This window comes from Carettochelys insculpta, chromosome 34, assembly GCF_033958435.1.
Source record: "Carettochelys insculpta isolate YL-2023 chromosome 34, ASM3395843v1, whole genome shotgun sequence".
Classification (NCBI taxonomy): Eukaryota; Metazoa; Chordata; order Testudines; family Carettochelyidae; genus Carettochelys; species Carettochelys insculpta.
In genome coordinates, this window is record NC_134170.1 from 1,136,431 (window position 1) to 1,149,801 (window position 13,371).

Here is a 13,371-nt window from a genome sequence, read left to right on the forward strand (position 1 = left end):
CCTCAGAGCCAGCTGCCCTGCCCCAGAGGTGGGCGCATCTCAGTGCTAAGCAAGGGGTCCCAGTGTCACCAGCCACCCCGCCCCAGAGGTGGGCGCATCTCAGTGCTAAGCAAGGGGTCCCAGTGTCACCGGCCACCCCGCCCCAGAGGTGGACGCATCTCAGTGCTAAGCAAGGGGTCCCTGGGTCACCCGCTGCCCCGCCCCAGAGGTAGGCGCATCTCAGCGCCAGGCAAGGGCTCCCTCTGTCAGCAGCTGCCCCGCCCCAGAGGTGGGCGCATCTTGGGGTTGGCCGGGGGTCCCTGGGTCACCTGCTGCCCCGCCCCAGAGGTGGGCGCATCTCAGCGCCAGGCAAGGGCTCCCTCTGTCAGCGGCTGCCCCGCCCCAGAGGTGGGTGCATCTTGGGGGCAGGCAAGGGGTCCCTGTGGCACCGGCTGCCCCACCCCAGAGGTGGGCACATCTCAGCCCCAACATCCCCTGTAATGTCCATAAGGTCAGTGTTGGAGGACTGCCTGACCATAGAGCACAGCTACGGCGGCTAGACCAGAGTGCGGGCCAGTAGGGGTTCATGTCTGCAGCCTGGAGGACGTGGGAGACACTCTAGTCTCCCTCTCTATGGCAAGGCATCTGGAGCTCCCCCACCCCACCATAGAGAGGAAGGTGCGGTTTCCCTTGGGCTTAGAGAGTCTGCCAGCTGCCATAGAGCCCAGCTCTGGGGCAAGAGCAGCACTCAGCAGGGCCACTCTTGCTCCAGCTCTATGGTCATGGATGACTTCAGTTACCAGCCAGCATTTTCGCCACAAAGTTGATGTGTATTCAAATATGCAGATCAGCATCCCCCTCTATTTGCATACACCAGCCAGTTTTCCATCCCCTGCTCAGGCAGACGGAGCAGCTGCAGCCCACCGCCCCCCCCTTCTTCACAATGGGGGTCACTTGACTGCCCCTAACTTAGGGGGCAGTAGGCTTGGGCTGCGCTGTGGGTCCAGGTGCTGGTTCTGCAACAAGAAATGGGGGGGGCTGTTAGAGGGACAGTGTGGGGGGGGCTCTGCATAGGGCCAGGGGTGCAGGGACATGCCCTGGTCTGACACCCCCACAGCCTCACACTTACCTCCCCCCTCAGTGGGCGTCTCCACTTCTCTGCCTGGGGTTGGGACCCACCCCTGGCTGGCGGGGCAGGGGAAACGGACAATAGCATGAGAGACGTTTGGATCCCACCCCTCACCAGGAGAGAACCCAGGAGTCCTAGCTCCCACCCCCTGCTCTAACCACCAGCCCCCACTGCCCTCCCAGCACCGGGGAGAGAACCCCGGAGTCCTGGCTCCCACAACCTGCTCCAGCCACCACTGCCCTCCCAGCGCCGGGGAGAGAACCCAGGAGTCCTGGCTCCCACCCCCTGCTCTAACCACCAGCCCCCACTGCCCCCCAGCGCCGGGGAGAGAACCCAGGAGTCCTGGCTCCCGCCCCCTGCTCTAACCACCAGACCCCACTGCCCTCCCAGCGCCAGGGAGAGAACCCAGGAGTCCTGGCTCCCGCCCCCTGCTCTAAACCACCAGCCCCCACTGCCCTCCCAGCGCCAGGGAGAGAACCCAGGAGTCCTGGCTCCCACCCCTGCTCTAACCACCAGCCCCCACTGCCCTCCCAGCGCCAGGGGGAGAACCCAGGAGTCCTGGCTCCCACCCCTGCTCTAACCACCAGCCCCCACTGCCCTCCCAGCGCCGGGGAGAGAACCCAGGAGTCCTGGCTCCCGGCCCCCTGCTCTAACCACCAGCCCCCACTGCCCTCCCAGCGCCGGGGAGAGAACCCAGGAGTCCTGGCTCCCGGCCCCCTGCTCTAACCACCAGCCCCCACTGCCCTCCCAGCGCCGGGGAGAGAACCCAGGAGTCCTGGCTCCCGGCCCCCTGCTCTAACCACCAGCCCCCACTGCCCTCCCAGCGCCAGGGAGAGAACCCAGGAGTCCTGGCTCCCGGCCCTGCTCTAACCACCAGCCCCCACTGCCCTCCCAGCGCCGGGGAGAGAACCCAGGAGTCCTGGCTCCCGGCCCCCTGCTCTAACCACCAGCCCCCACTGCCCTCCCAGCGCCGGGGAGAGAACCCAGGAGTCCTGGCTCCCACCCCCGTAACCACTAAAGCCCCCATTCCATCTCACCAGCTCCTCACAGGACCGGTCACAGCTGCTTTCACTGGCTGCCAACTCAGCTCCTGGCTCGGAGGCAGACCTGGGTGGGGGATGGGTGTTACTTTGGGGGGGGTCACCCTCACCCCTGCTGCAGCTGCCTCTGGGGCGGTGTGCCCCCAGCAGAGCTGAGCACAGTGGGGGGGCAGAGTGGGGGCATGGGGCAGAACACGGCAGCAGCTGGGGTAAGGTGGGATATCGGGCTCACGGGGGCAGTGTGCTGGTCCCCAGGAATTTGGGGGTATATAGGGAGCTGGGGGACACCCCAGCATTTGGGGCAGAGAGGAAGGGGACTGGCCCCCAGCAGAGTGAGGGGATGGGGGTTCTGGGGCTCACAGGGGCAGTCCTCTGACCCCCTAGAATGTGGGGGGATGGAGCAGGCTGGGGGGACACCCCAGGATGGGGGGCATGCAGGGATGCGGCATCTGGGGTTCACAGGGGCAGTGCTCCGGCCTCCTGGAATGTGGGGGGTTACGGGGGGGCTGGGGGGCACAGGAGGCAGGGGACTGGCCCCCAGCAGGATGGGGGAACACAGGGAATGGGGGGACATCCGGGGGTCCGGCGATCACCCCCACGGCAGGGCCGCCAACGGGGGCATTACCCAGCCTCAGCCGCCAGCTGCAGCCTCTCCAGCTTCCGCTGCAGCCGGACCACATGGCGCTGGTACCTGGGGGCAGAGAGGCAGGTTGGGGGTGGGGCCGGCCGGGGGGCAGGGCCCCCCTTGTCCCAGCGGGGGTTCGGCGGGGGGAGGGGCGCTCACCTCTCCTCCCGGGCGTTGGCCTCGTTCAGGCGTTCGGCCTCCAGCCGCTTCTCCTGCACCCAGCGGGTCTCCAGGGCCTCCCGGGCCCCCAGGGCCGCCCCCAGGGCCACCCCCAGGGCCCCGGCCTCCTGCCGCTGCGCCCCCAGCTCCGCGTGCAGCTCCTGGCAGCGCCCCGTCAGCACCGCCAGCTCCCGGGCACAGCGCCCCGCCCTGCGTCCCACAGCCGCCGCCCAAGGGTCAGCGCCCGCCAGGACCCCCATGCGGGGGGCCCCGCAGGGCGCTGGGGGGGTGCGGGCCCCCAGAGGGGAACTCGTGGGGCCGTGGGGGGTCAGGGCAGCCTAGGGGTGGGGAACCACAGAGGGGAAGTTGGGAGGCCCCAGAGGGCTGGGGAGGGGGGTACGGGGGGTCAGGGCAGCCTGGGGGACGGGCGACCCCAGAGGAGAAGTTGAGACACCCCAGAGTGCTGTGGAGGGGGGCACTGGGGGTCAGGGCAGCCTGGGGGATGGGGGACCCCCGAAGGTAAGTCAGGGGACCCCAGAGGGCTGTGGGGGGGGGCAGTGGGGGTCAGGGCAGCCTGGGGGATGGGGGACCCCAGAGGGGACGTTGAGACACCCCAGAGTGCTGTGGAGGGGGGCACTGGGGGTCAGGGCAGCCTGGGGGATGGGGGACCCCCGAAGGTAAGTCAGGGGACCCCAGAGGGCTGTGGGGGGGCACTGGGGGACCTCAGGGACAATGGGCTCCCCTGAGGCCGTGGAGGACGGGGGCCCAGCAGGACTCTGGCAGCCGGGGGGGGCAGAGGGGTCTCACCTGGCCCGGTGCTCCCGACACTCGGCCTCGCAGCGGGTCAGGGCGTCGCTCAGGTGGGCCACGCGCTGGGCCAGCTGCAGGGCATCGGGGGGGGGGGGTGTCAGCGACAGAGGCCCTGCCCCCCACAGCCCCCCAGCCCCCAACTCACCTCGGCCTGAGCCCCCCGCAGCTCCGCCACCTCCACCACATGCTGCAGCCGCAGGGACACCAGCTCTGGGGCAGCGCTGGGGACACAGGCACGGGTGAGTCCTGCCCCACAGCGCCGCCGGTCCCCTCGCTCCCGCCCCCCAGCCCCTGCACCCCCCAGCCCTGCCAGTCCCCTCGCTCCCAACCCCACAGCCCCTGCATCCCCCAGCCCTGCCGGTCCCCTCACTCCCACCCCACAGCCCCTGCATCCCCCAGCCCTGCCGGTCCCCTCACTCCCACCCCACAGCCCCTGCATCCCCCAGCCCTGCCGGTCCCCTCACTCCTACCCCCACAGCCCCTGCATCCCCCAGCCCTGCCGGTCCCCTCGCTCCCGCCCCCACAGCCCCTGCATCCCCCAGCCCTGCCGGTCCCCTCGCTCCCACCCCACAGCCCCTGCATCCCCCAGCCCTGCCGGTCCCCTCACTCCCGCCCCACAGCCCCTGCATCCCCCCGCCCTGCCGGTCCCCTCGCTCCCACCCCCACAGCCCCTGCACCCCCCAGCCCTGCCGGTCCCCTCACTCCCGCCCCCACAGCCCCTGCATCCCCCAGCCCTGCCGGTCCCCTCACTCCCGCCCCCACAGCCCCTGCATCCCCCAGCCCTGCCGGTCCCCTCACTCCCGCCCCCACAGCCCCTGCATCCCCCAGCCCTGCCGGTCCCCTCAGTCCATCCCTGCAGCCCCTGCATCCCCCGGCCCTGGCGGTCCCCTCGCTCCCGCCCCACAGCCCCTGCACCCCCCGGCCCTGCCGGTCCCCTCACTCCCGCCCGCCCCACAGCCCCTGCATCCCCCAGCCCTGCCGGTCCCCTTGCTCCTGCCCTACAGCCCCACCCTCCTTTACCTTGATTCCTGGGATCCCAGCTCGGTCTGCAGGCTCTCAGCCACCAGCTGCTCCAGGACCCGGCGCTCCAAGAGCTTTTCATCTGCAGGACAAGCACAAAAAATTGGGAGGGGTTGGGAGCCAGGACTCCTGGGTTCTCTCCCCCGTGCTGGGAGGGCAGTGGGGGCTGGTGGTTAGAGCAGGGGGTGGGAGCCAGGACTCCTGGGTTCTCTCCCCGGTGCAGGGGGGGCAGTGAGGGCTGGTGGTTAGAGCAGGGGGCTGGGAGCCAGGACTCCTGGGTTCTCTCCCCGGCGCTGGGAGGGCAGTGGGGGCTGGTGGTTAGAGCAGGGGGCGGGAGCCAGGACTCCTGGGTTCTCTCCCCGGCGCTGGGAGGGCAGTGGGGGCTGGTGGTTAGAGCAGGGGGTGGGAGCCAGGACTCCTGGGTTCTCTCCCCGGCGCTGGGAGGGCAGTGGGGGCTGATGGTTAGAGCAGGGGGTGGGAGCCAGGACTCCTGGGTTCTCTCCCCAGCGCTGGGAGGGCAGTGGGGGCTGGTGGTTAGAGCAGGGGTGGGAGCCAGGACTCCTGGGTTCTCTCCCCAGCGCTGGGAGGGCAGTGGGGGCTGGTGGTTAGAGCAGGGGTGGGAGCCAGGACTCCTGGGTTCTCTCCCCAGCGCTGGGAGGGCAGTGGGGGCTGGTGGTTAGAGCAGGGGCCAGGAGCCAGGACTCCTGGGTTCCATTCAAGCTCCCCTGCAGGCCGCGCAGCTGCCCTATGACCCCTGCAGGGGACAGACCCTCCGCCGGAGCCCTGGGCCGTGAGCCGCCTGCTCCTCGCACGTCTCACCGGAGTCGCACGTCTCCTGCACCAGTGTGATCGTGCACAGGGGCCGTGGGTGTCGGAGGGGCTCTGGGAGGAGGCAGCATAGGAGGGGTGAGGGGCCTGGGGCTGTGGCCCCCTCACGCCCTGGCTGTTCACAAAGCCCCGCCCCCGGTTCAGGCCCCGCCCCCTGCTCCGCATCAGGCTCTACCACTCCAGCTGTGGCCCCGCCCCCGACTCAGGCCACACCTCTGCTCACAAGTGTGCAGCAGGCCCCGCCCCCCGGCTCAGGCCCCACCCCCTGGCCACAGCCCCGCCCCCGCTCACGGGTCTGCACTAGGCTCTGTCCCCATGCGTAGCCCGTGCTCACGGGTCAGCTCCAGGCCCCGCCCCCCAGCTCAGGGCCCCGCCCCCGGCACAGCTCAGATCCAGGCCCCGCCCCCGGCTGTAGCCCCGCCTCCGCTCGCGACTCTGCACCAGGCCCCGCCCCGCTCACAGCTCAGCTCCAAGCCCCGCCCCCACGCTCAAGCCCCGCCCCGGCACACGGCTCTGCAGCAAGCCCCGCCCCTCACTCAGGCCCCGCCCCCTCGCTCACGGCTCTGCACCAGGCCCCGCAGCCCCCGCGTCCCGCGCTCGCGCTGCGCCAGCTCCCGCCGCACGTGGCGCCGCCAGGCCGTGTCGGGCCCCGCCCCCTCCATGGCTTCCGGGAGCCGCACGGGCCGCCGGGATTTGTAGTGTCGGGCCGCCGGGGCGGGGCGGGGCGGGGCCCGGGTAGCGCATGCGCGGCGCCTGGCGGGGCCGCTTACGGCGGCCGCGCGGGGCCATGGCCACCTACAGCGTCGCCAACGAGCGGCTGCGCGTGCTGGAGGAGCTGGAGCGCGAGATCGGCGCCTCGCTGCAGAGCGCGGGTAGGGCCGGGGGCCGGGCCAGCTGCAGAGCGCGGGGCGGGCGGGGGCCGGGCCAGCGGCCGGGGGCGGGGCCGGGGCCGGCTGCAGAGCGCGGGCGGGGCGGGGATGGGGTGGGGCCAGCGGCCGGGGGCGGGGCTGGTTGCAGAGTGCAGGGCGGGGCCAGCGGCCGGGGGCGGGGCTGGTTGCAGAGCGCAGGGAGGGGCCAGCGGCCGGGGGCGGGGCTGGTTGCAGAGCGCAGGGAGGGGCCAGCGGCCGGGGGCGGGGCTGGTTGCAGAGTGCAGGGCGGGGCCAGCGGCCGGGGGCGGGGCCAGCGGCCGGGGGCGGGGCCGGCTGCAGAGCACGGGTGGGGCCAGCGGCCGGGGGCGGAGCTGGTTGCAGAGCGCAGGGAGGGGCCAGCGGCCGGGGGCGGGGCTGGTTGCAGAGCGCAGGGAGGGGCCAGCGGCCGGGGGCGGGGCTGGTTGCAGAGTGCAGGGCGGGGCCAGTGGCCGGGGGCGGGGCCAGCGGCTGGGGGCGGGGCTGGTTGCAGAGCGCAGGGCGGGGCCAGTGGCCGGGGGCGGGGCCAGCGGCCAGGGGCGGGGCCGGTTGCAGAGCGCAGGGCGGGGCCAGCGGCCGGGGGCGGGTCCGGCTGCAGAGCTCGGGGCGGGGTGGGGCCAGCGGCCGGCTGCAGGGGGTGGGTCCTATTCACGCGCACCCGTCAGGCAGAGCCACTGCAAGTGGGCGGGGCTTGCCGGGGGGCGGGGCTTTGAGGGCTGCACCGCCTCCTTTCTGCTGTTGGGAACCAGTAAGGGGCGGGGCCTGCTGGAGGGGGCGTGGCTCGTGGCAGGGGGCGGGGCCTGCAGTGGGGGGGAGGGGTGCGTGCTGTGGGTCGGGTCGGGAGGCGGGAGGGGGCGGCGGGGGCTGGGGGGCTCGGGGCGCCCCCCGACCTGAGCTGTCCCCCCGCCCCCCAGGGAACGTGATCCTGGAGCTGTCGAAGGAGAAGCCCAGCGAGCGGCTGCTGGAGCGCCAGGCGGCCCAGTTCAGCGCCTCCGTGCAGAAGGTGGAGTCCGAGCTCTCCGCCCAGATCCGCTACCTCACCCAGGCGAGTGGGCGGGGCTGGGGGCGGGGCCTGGGCGAGTGGGCGGGGCTGAGGTGGTGAGGTCGATGGAAGTGGGCGGGGCCTGGGCGAGTTGGAGATGCTGGGGGCGGGGCCTATGGAAGTGGGCGGGGCTGAAGGCGGGGGGGGGGGTCGTGTGGAAGTAGGCAGGGCCTGGGTGAGTGGGCGGGGTCCCCCAGGCTCACCCTCCCTGCTCTGCGCAGGTGGCCACGGGGCAGCCCCACGAGGGGTCCAGCTACGCGGCCCGCAAGGGCTGCCAGATGGCGCTGACCCGGGTGGACTACGCCCGCCTGAAGCTGGGGGAGCTGGCCCACACCTGCGAGCACATACTGGAGCAGTAGGGGCCGCCCCCCCCAAAACACGGCTGGAACACGCCAAGCACACACCAAGCACACGCCCAGGGCAGAGGAGAGGTGCCATTTGCCTGCTGGACGTGCCCGCGTGTGCCGACTGGCCTCCGACACACGGCCCTGTCCGGGCACGGCGGGGACACGCTCCCACACACATGACCGGCAGCGCCAGGCTCCGCCCACACCCATGGGGGGCAGCCCGGGGGGCGGGGAGCCTGGTTTCTTCTACTGCTGTGTTAAATAAAAGGGAAACCCCCAGGCTGAGACTCTCTCTCTCTCAGGGGGATACGAATGGCGTGGGGAGTGGGGTGCCCCAGCCTCTCCCAGTACCAGTTCCCAGTCCCCTGCCCCCCCCGCCTGGGAGTGGGGGTTCCCCGGGGGAGGGGGGTGTCACAGCCCCTGGCGGGGGAAGTTCCCCTTTCCAGACCTGCCCCCCTTTGCCCCCCCCCCGCAGGAACGACCCACACTGGGGCTGAGTCCCCCAACGGGTTTTATTCAGTGCAGAGAGCGGCCCCGGCCGGTGCTGCAGGTTAGGCTCCGTGGGGCCCATCGCCCGGCCGGCGCAGGGCGGGGCTGGGCCCCCGAAAGAGCCAGTCTTCCTCCCGGGGGGGACGGGACACCCTCGCCCCGCCCCGGGGCGCTGCGGATCAGAGGCGCTGGTCGGGGGGGGCTCGCTCTCATCCCAGCTCGCAGGGGTGGAACCGCAGCCTGCGGGGGGGCAGAAAACGGGACAGGGGGAGGGTTAAAACGAAGCCAGGACCCCGCCCCCCAGCCCAGCCATGGGGGGCAGCCGCCGGGGGTGGGGACTCCCCGTTGCCCTGCTTACCAGGGTCTCTGCCTGGGAGGCTGAGTCCCTGGGGGGGCCCCCCGGCTTCTCCGGCACAGCAGGTAGGTCACCACAGCCACCAGGGCGAGAGAGACGCCCAGCAGGCCCAGCACGGCCATGAGGTGGGACTGGGGCTGCCTGGGTGGGGGCCCCTCATCTGCTCCCTCCCCCTGCCAGGGCGCCAGGCTGGGCCCCCCGCCAGAGCCTGCAAGACAAAAGGGGAGCGTTAGTGACTGGGGGGGGCAGGGTCCCCCCACCCCAGGGGCAAAATCCCTACTGCGTGCTCACCAGTGGGTCGGGCCAGGGGTCCCAGAGGCTCTGTGGGTCTGGCCGAGGGTTCAGGCGGCTGTGTGGGTCTGGCTGAGGGTTCAGGCCACTCTGTGGGTCGGGCCGGGGATCCGGGTGGCTCTGTGGGTCGGGCCGGGGCTCCGGGCGGCTCTGTGGATCGGGCCGGGCCTCTGGGCGGCTCTGTGGGTCGTGTTGTGGGTCGGGGCCAGAGTCTGGGCGGTTCTGTGGGCCCGGCTGGGCGTCCTGGCAGCTCTGTGAGTCGGGCCGGGGCTCCGGGTGGCTTCTGGGCCCCTTTGTGGGGGTCGGCCCCAGCCTTGCGATCCACCAGCTCCCGGAGGCGGACGACCCAGTCGGCGGTGTGTAGGCCACAGATTTTCTTCTGGGGCAGCTGGAACCTGTGGGGAGAAGCGCAGGTCCCACCAGCCCCACAGCCCAGCCCGGGACGGTGCGGGCAGGTGTCGGCATTACTGGAGCTGTGAGTTAAACACGAAAGCCGTTTCTGGGCTCGCTGTCCTGGGGGTGCCCCCCAAGCCTGGCGCCCGCTGGGCCGAGGGGAAGGTCCCCGGGAATGACCCACAAGTGGCTCTCCGGCAACACGGAACTCGAGAAAATCGCCTGAGCCGCCAACCAGCTCCCAGCCTGGCTGGGATTTCCTCCGCGCTCGGGCAAAGGGACCCCAAAGGGTCCAGCCACGGTCCCAGCTGGAGAGCCCCGGGCCCCCGGCCGCAAGCCCAGCTCCCCGTTCCAGACAATTCAACGTCCCACGCCCGGCCCGGAGCCCCACGGGGGGCGTTCGGGGGTGAGGAACGGGCTCTGTTTCCGGCAAAGCAGGAACCCGGCGGGGAGCGGTTGGGTTCCCGGCGCGGGAGTCATGCCCAAAGCGCCTCGCTGCAATTTGGGGGTGTCCCCGGGGTGCGGCGGGAGGCAGAGAGCCCCACCCGCCCACCTGGGCAGTGCCCCTCCACGTGGGGGAGGAAGGGGTCTTCCCGCCACAGGGCCGGATGCGCCGGCCTTGGCCTTCAGCCCTCGGGACCTGAGCCTGTGCGGCCTGGGGGCCGTCCCCGGGGGATGTGTTTGCAGGGGCCCTCTCAGCTTGTACCGGCGGCCGTGTGCTGCGACCAGAGCTGTGACTGACGGGTGTTGTGTGCCCCGGAACCGGGTCTGGCCCTCGCCCTCGTCCCCCCTTGGCTCTTTCTTTCTTTCTTTGTGTCTTTCTCTCTCTCTCTCTCTTTCTTTCTCAGTCACTCCTCTAATTTCTTTCTTTCTTTCTTTCTCGTTCACCCCTTTAATTTTTTTTCTTTCTCATTCACACCCCTAATTTCTTTTCTTTCTTTTTCTTTCTTTCTCGTTCACCCCTTTAATTAATTTTTTTCTTTCTTTCCTTCTTTCTCTCATTCACGCCTGTAATTTCTCTTTGCTTCTTCTTCAATCCTTTTTCTTTCTTTGTTTCTTTCACTCCTCAAATTAATTTCACTTTTTCTTTCTTTCTCTCATTCATCCCTTTAATTTCTTTTCTTTCTCATTCACTCCTTTAATTCCTTTCTTTTTCTTTCTTTATTGTTCACCCCTTTATTTTTTCTCTCTCTTTCTTTGTTTCTTTCTCATTCACCCCTTTAATTTCTTTCTTTTTTTTCATTCACTCCTCTAATTTCTGTTTTTTCTTCAATCCTTTTTTCTTTCTTTTTCTTTTTTTTGTTTATCCCTTTAATTTTTTTTCTCATTCACTCCTTTAATTTTTCTTTCTTTTTCTTTCTTTCTTGTTCACCCCTTTATTTTCTTTTTCTTTTTCTTTCTTTCTTTCTGTCTCATTCAGTCCTTTAATTTTTGTTTCTTTTTCTTTTTTTCACTCCTTTAATTTTTCTTTCTTTTTCTTTCTTTCTCATTCACCCCTTTCATTTCTTTCTTCCTTTTTTTCTCATTCGCCTCTTTAACATTTTTCTTTCGTCCTTTCTTTCCCTTTCCACTGCGGATGCTAAAGGATCGGGCTGGTGTGCTGTTCTGGGTAACATCTCTGGACCTATTGACCTGGGCCTGTGGCTGGGCCCTTTGGGGCCTGGGTGGATCTGCGCGGAGCTGGCGAAAGAGGGTTTCGTGGCCTCTCAGGCGAGGAGCCGGGGCTGGTTCGGGGCGTAGGAGCGGCTGGAGAATCTGTGGGTTTGCCGGGGTGGCTCCGGGCTGGGCCGTGGGGCTGGCGGGGGGAGGCGTGTGCTGTGCCGTGGGGAGGAGGAAAGCCCGGCTGGGCTGTAACCACCCGGTTTGAACCCGCTTGCCAGGCTGGGTTCCCCCAGCTGTGCCCAGAAGGCCCCGAAAGCTCCAGCGTGCCTGGGGCCGCGGGGGGACGTACCGGATCAGGTGCAAGAGGCAGAGCTCGTAGGACTGCACCCTGGTGGCGAGGAGCTGCAGGTCCGCGGGGGGGCTCACTCTGTGGCACCGACAGGCGGCAAAGATGCTCCCCTCGTTGGCCCAGGCTGGGGGGCGGAGACAGCCGCATTAGGGGTCAGGCCAAGGGGGCACAGGGGGGTGGGATGGGGGCCCAGATACACCAGCCCTGGGGGGGGTTGGGGGGTCTCAGCCCCAGGGGAGGGGTCAGGGGTCCCAGCCCAGCCCTGGGGGAGAGATTGGGGGGTCCCAGCCCAGCCCCGAAGAAGGGATCGGGGGTCCCAGCCCAGCCCCAGGGGAGAGGTGGGGGGGTCCCAGGGGGTCCCAGCCCAGCCCCGGGGGGGGGGGTCCCAGCCCCAGCCCAGCTCCGGGGGGGGTTCCCAGCCCCGGGGGAGGGGTCGGGGGGGTCCCAGCCCAGCTCCGGGGGGGGGTCCCAGCTCCAGGGGAGGGGTCGGGGGTCCCAGCCCAGCTCCGGGGGGGGTTCCCAGCCCCGGGGGAGGGGTCGGGGGGGTCCCAGCCCAGCTCCGGGGGGGGTCCCAGCTCCAGGGGAGGGGTCGGAGGTCCCAGCCCAGCTCCGGGGGGGTCCCAGCCCCAGGGGAGAGGTGGGGGGGTCCCAGCCCAGCCCCGGGGGGGGCGTTCCCAGCCCCGGGGGAGGGATTGGGGGGGTCCCAGCCCCAGCCCAGCTCCGGGGGGGGTTCCCAGCCCCGGGGGAGGGGTCGGGGGGGTCCCAGCCCAGCTCCGGGGGGGGGTCCCAGCCCCGGGGGAGGGGGGGGTCCCAGCTCCAGGGGAGGGATTGGGAGGGTCCCAGCCCCAGCCCAGCTCCGGGGGGGGTCCCAGCTCCAGGGGAGGGGTCGGAGGTCCCAGCCCAGCTCCGGGGGGGTCCCAGCCCCAGGGGAGAGGTGGGGGGGTCCCAGCCCAGCCCCGGGGGGGGCGTTCCCAGCCCCGGGGGAGGGATTGGGGGGGTCCCAGCCCCAGCCCAGCTCCGGGGGGGGTTCCCAGCCCCGGGGGAGGGGTCGGGGGGTTCCCAGCCCAGCTCCGGGGGGGGTCCCAGCTCCAGGGGAGGGGTCGGAGGTCCCAGCCCAGCTCCGGGGGGGTCCCAGCCCCAGGGGAGAGGTGGGGGGGTCCCAGCCCAGCCCCGGGGGGGGGTTCCCAGCCCCAGGGGAGGGATTGGGGGGGTCCCAGCCCCAGCCCAGCTCCGGGGGGGGGTCCCAGCCCCGGGGGAGGGGGGGGTCCCAGCTCCAGGGGAGGGATTGGGAGGGTCCCAGCCCCAGCCCAGCTCCGGGGGGGGTTCCCAGCCCCGGGGGAGGGGTCGGGGGGGTCCCAGCCCAGCTTCGGGGGGGGTCCCAGCTCCAGGGGAGGGGTCGGAGGTCCCAGCCCAGCTCCGGGGGGGTCCCAGCCCCAGGGGAGAGGTGGGGGGGTCCCAGCCCCGGGGGAGGGATTGGGGGGGTCCCAGCCCCGGGGGAGGGATTGGGGGGGTCCCAGCCCAGCTCCGGGGGGGTCCCAGCTCCAGGGGGGGGTCGGGGGTCCCCGGGCGCGGCGGTGGACGGGGACGCGCGGGCTGCGTGCGCCCAGGGCGCAGCGGGGCCGGGGTCCCTCACCCGGCGGGGCCCGCAGCAGCAGCAGGAGCAGCAGCGCCAGGCGGGGGGCGGCCATGGGGCCGGGCCGGGCGGGAACCGAAAGCGCCCCGCGGCGCTGGGCTGCGACCGGACGGGACCGGACGGGGCTTTCCGCGGGGCGGGCCGGGGCGGGACGTCTGCCCGTGTGCCGGGCCGTGCGCCTGCGGCTCCCCGGCGTCCCCGCCGCGCTCTGGGGTCCCCCCTCCGCTCCGCTCCGCCCCCTCCCCCGCGCTCTGGGGTCCCCCCTCCGCTCCGCCCCCTCCCCCCGTGCTCTGGGGTCCCCCCGGACTCCCCAACTCCGCTCCGCCCCCTCCCCCCGCGCTCTGCGGTCCCCCCGGACTCCCACCCCCGGGCTCC

General features: G+C 70.6%; 3 protein-coding genes across 5 annotated transcripts; 1 reads left to right on the plus strand and 2 right to left on the minus strand.

Annotated features, from left to right (window-relative positions):
* Positions 1 to 794: 794 nt before the first annotated feature.
* Positions 795 to 6,252, minus strand: LOC142005628 (autophagy-related protein 16-1-like). Of its 3 annotated transcripts, XM_074982910.1 has the most exons (10): positions 6,150 to 6,252; positions 5,582 to 5,644; positions 4,763 to 4,844; positions 3,888 to 3,963; positions 3,740 to 3,813; positions 2,933 to 3,142; positions 2,774 to 2,839; positions 2,146 to 2,215; positions 1,109 to 1,164; positions 840 to 995 (listed from the first exon to the last, which is right to left on the minus strand). In XM_074982910.1, exons 1-9 carry the CDS (start codon positions 6,250 to 6,252, stop codon positions 1,117 to 1,119), a joined length of 792 nt encoding a protein of 263 aa, XP_074839011.1. In that variant the 3' UTR covers positions 840 to 995; positions 1,109 to 1,116. The 3 variants fall into 3 exon arrangements, with proteins under 3 accessions (XP_074839010.1, XP_074839012.1, XP_074839011.1); XM_074982909.1 differs by lacking the exon at positions 1,109 to 1,164 and having other exon boundaries at positions 795 to 995; XM_074982911.1 differs by lacking the exons at positions 1,109 to 1,164; positions 5,582 to 5,644 and having other exon boundaries at positions 795 to 995.
* Positions 6,253 to 6,304: 52 nt separating this feature from the next.
* Positions 6,305 to 8,164, plus strand: MED11 (mediator complex subunit 11). The gene is made up of 3 exons (XM_074982913.1): positions 6,305 to 6,462; positions 7,410 to 7,540; positions 7,759 to 8,164. Exons 1-3 carry the CDS (start codon positions 6,333 to 6,335, stop codon positions 7,894 to 7,896), a joined length of 399 nt encoding a protein of 132 aa, XP_074839014.1. The 5' UTR covers positions 6,305 to 6,332; the 3' UTR covers positions 7,897 to 8,164.
* Positions 8,165 to 8,377: 213 nt separating this feature from the next.
* Positions 8,378 to 13,205, minus strand: CXCL16 (C-X-C motif chemokine ligand 16). Its single transcript, XM_074982908.1, has 5 exons — positions 12,997 to 13,205; positions 11,364 to 11,487; positions 9,020 to 9,414; positions 8,732 to 8,936; positions 8,378 to 8,613 (listed from the first exon to the last, which is right to left on the minus strand). The coding sequence occupies exons 1-5, from the start codon at positions 13,049 to 13,051 to the stop codon at positions 8,583 to 8,585; spliced, it is 810 nt and encodes a 269-aa protein (XP_074839009.1). The 5' UTR covers positions 13,052 to 13,205; the 3' UTR covers positions 8,378 to 8,582.
* Between the last annotated feature and the right edge of the window lie 166 nt (positions 13,206 to 13,371).

Coding starts and splice junctions, on each gene's coding strand:
- MED11 (XM_074982913.1), top strand. CDS start 6,333: ATGCGCGGCGCCTGGCGGGGCCGCTTACGGCGGCCGCGCGGGGCCATG. Junction 6,463..7,409: donor CGCCTCGCTGCAGAGCGCGG/GTAGGGCCGGGG, acceptor CCCGCCCCCCAG/GGAACGTGATCCTGGAGCTG. Junction 7,541..7,758: donor AGATCCGCTACCTCACCCAG/GCGAGTGGGCGG, acceptor TGCTCTGCGCAG/GTGGCCACGGGGCAGCCCCA.
- CXCL16 (XM_074982908.1), bottom strand. CDS start 13,051: ATGGCCGCCCCCCGCCTGGCGCTGCTGCTCCTGCTGCTGCTGCGGGCC. Junction 11,488..12,996: donor GCTGCTGCGGGCCCCGCCGG/GTGAGGGACCCC, acceptor TCCGCCCCCCAG/CCTGGGCCAACGAGGGGAGC. Junction 9,415..11,363: donor TGCCTCTTGCACCTGATCCG/GTACGTCCCCCC, acceptor TTCTCCCCACAG/GTTCCAGCTGCCCCAGAAGA.
- LOC142005628 (XM_074982909.1), bottom strand. CDS start 6,252: ATGGAGGGGGCGGGGCCCGACACGGCCTGGCGGCGCCACGTGCGGCGG. Junction 4,845..5,581: donor GCAGGAGACGTGCGACTCCG/GTGAGACGTGCG, acceptor CTTGTCCTGCAG/ATGAAAAGCTCTTGGAGCGC. Junction 3,143..3,739: donor TGTCGGGAGCACCGGGCCAG/GTGAGACCCCTC, acceptor TGTGGGACGCAG/GGCGGGGCGCTGTGCCCGGG.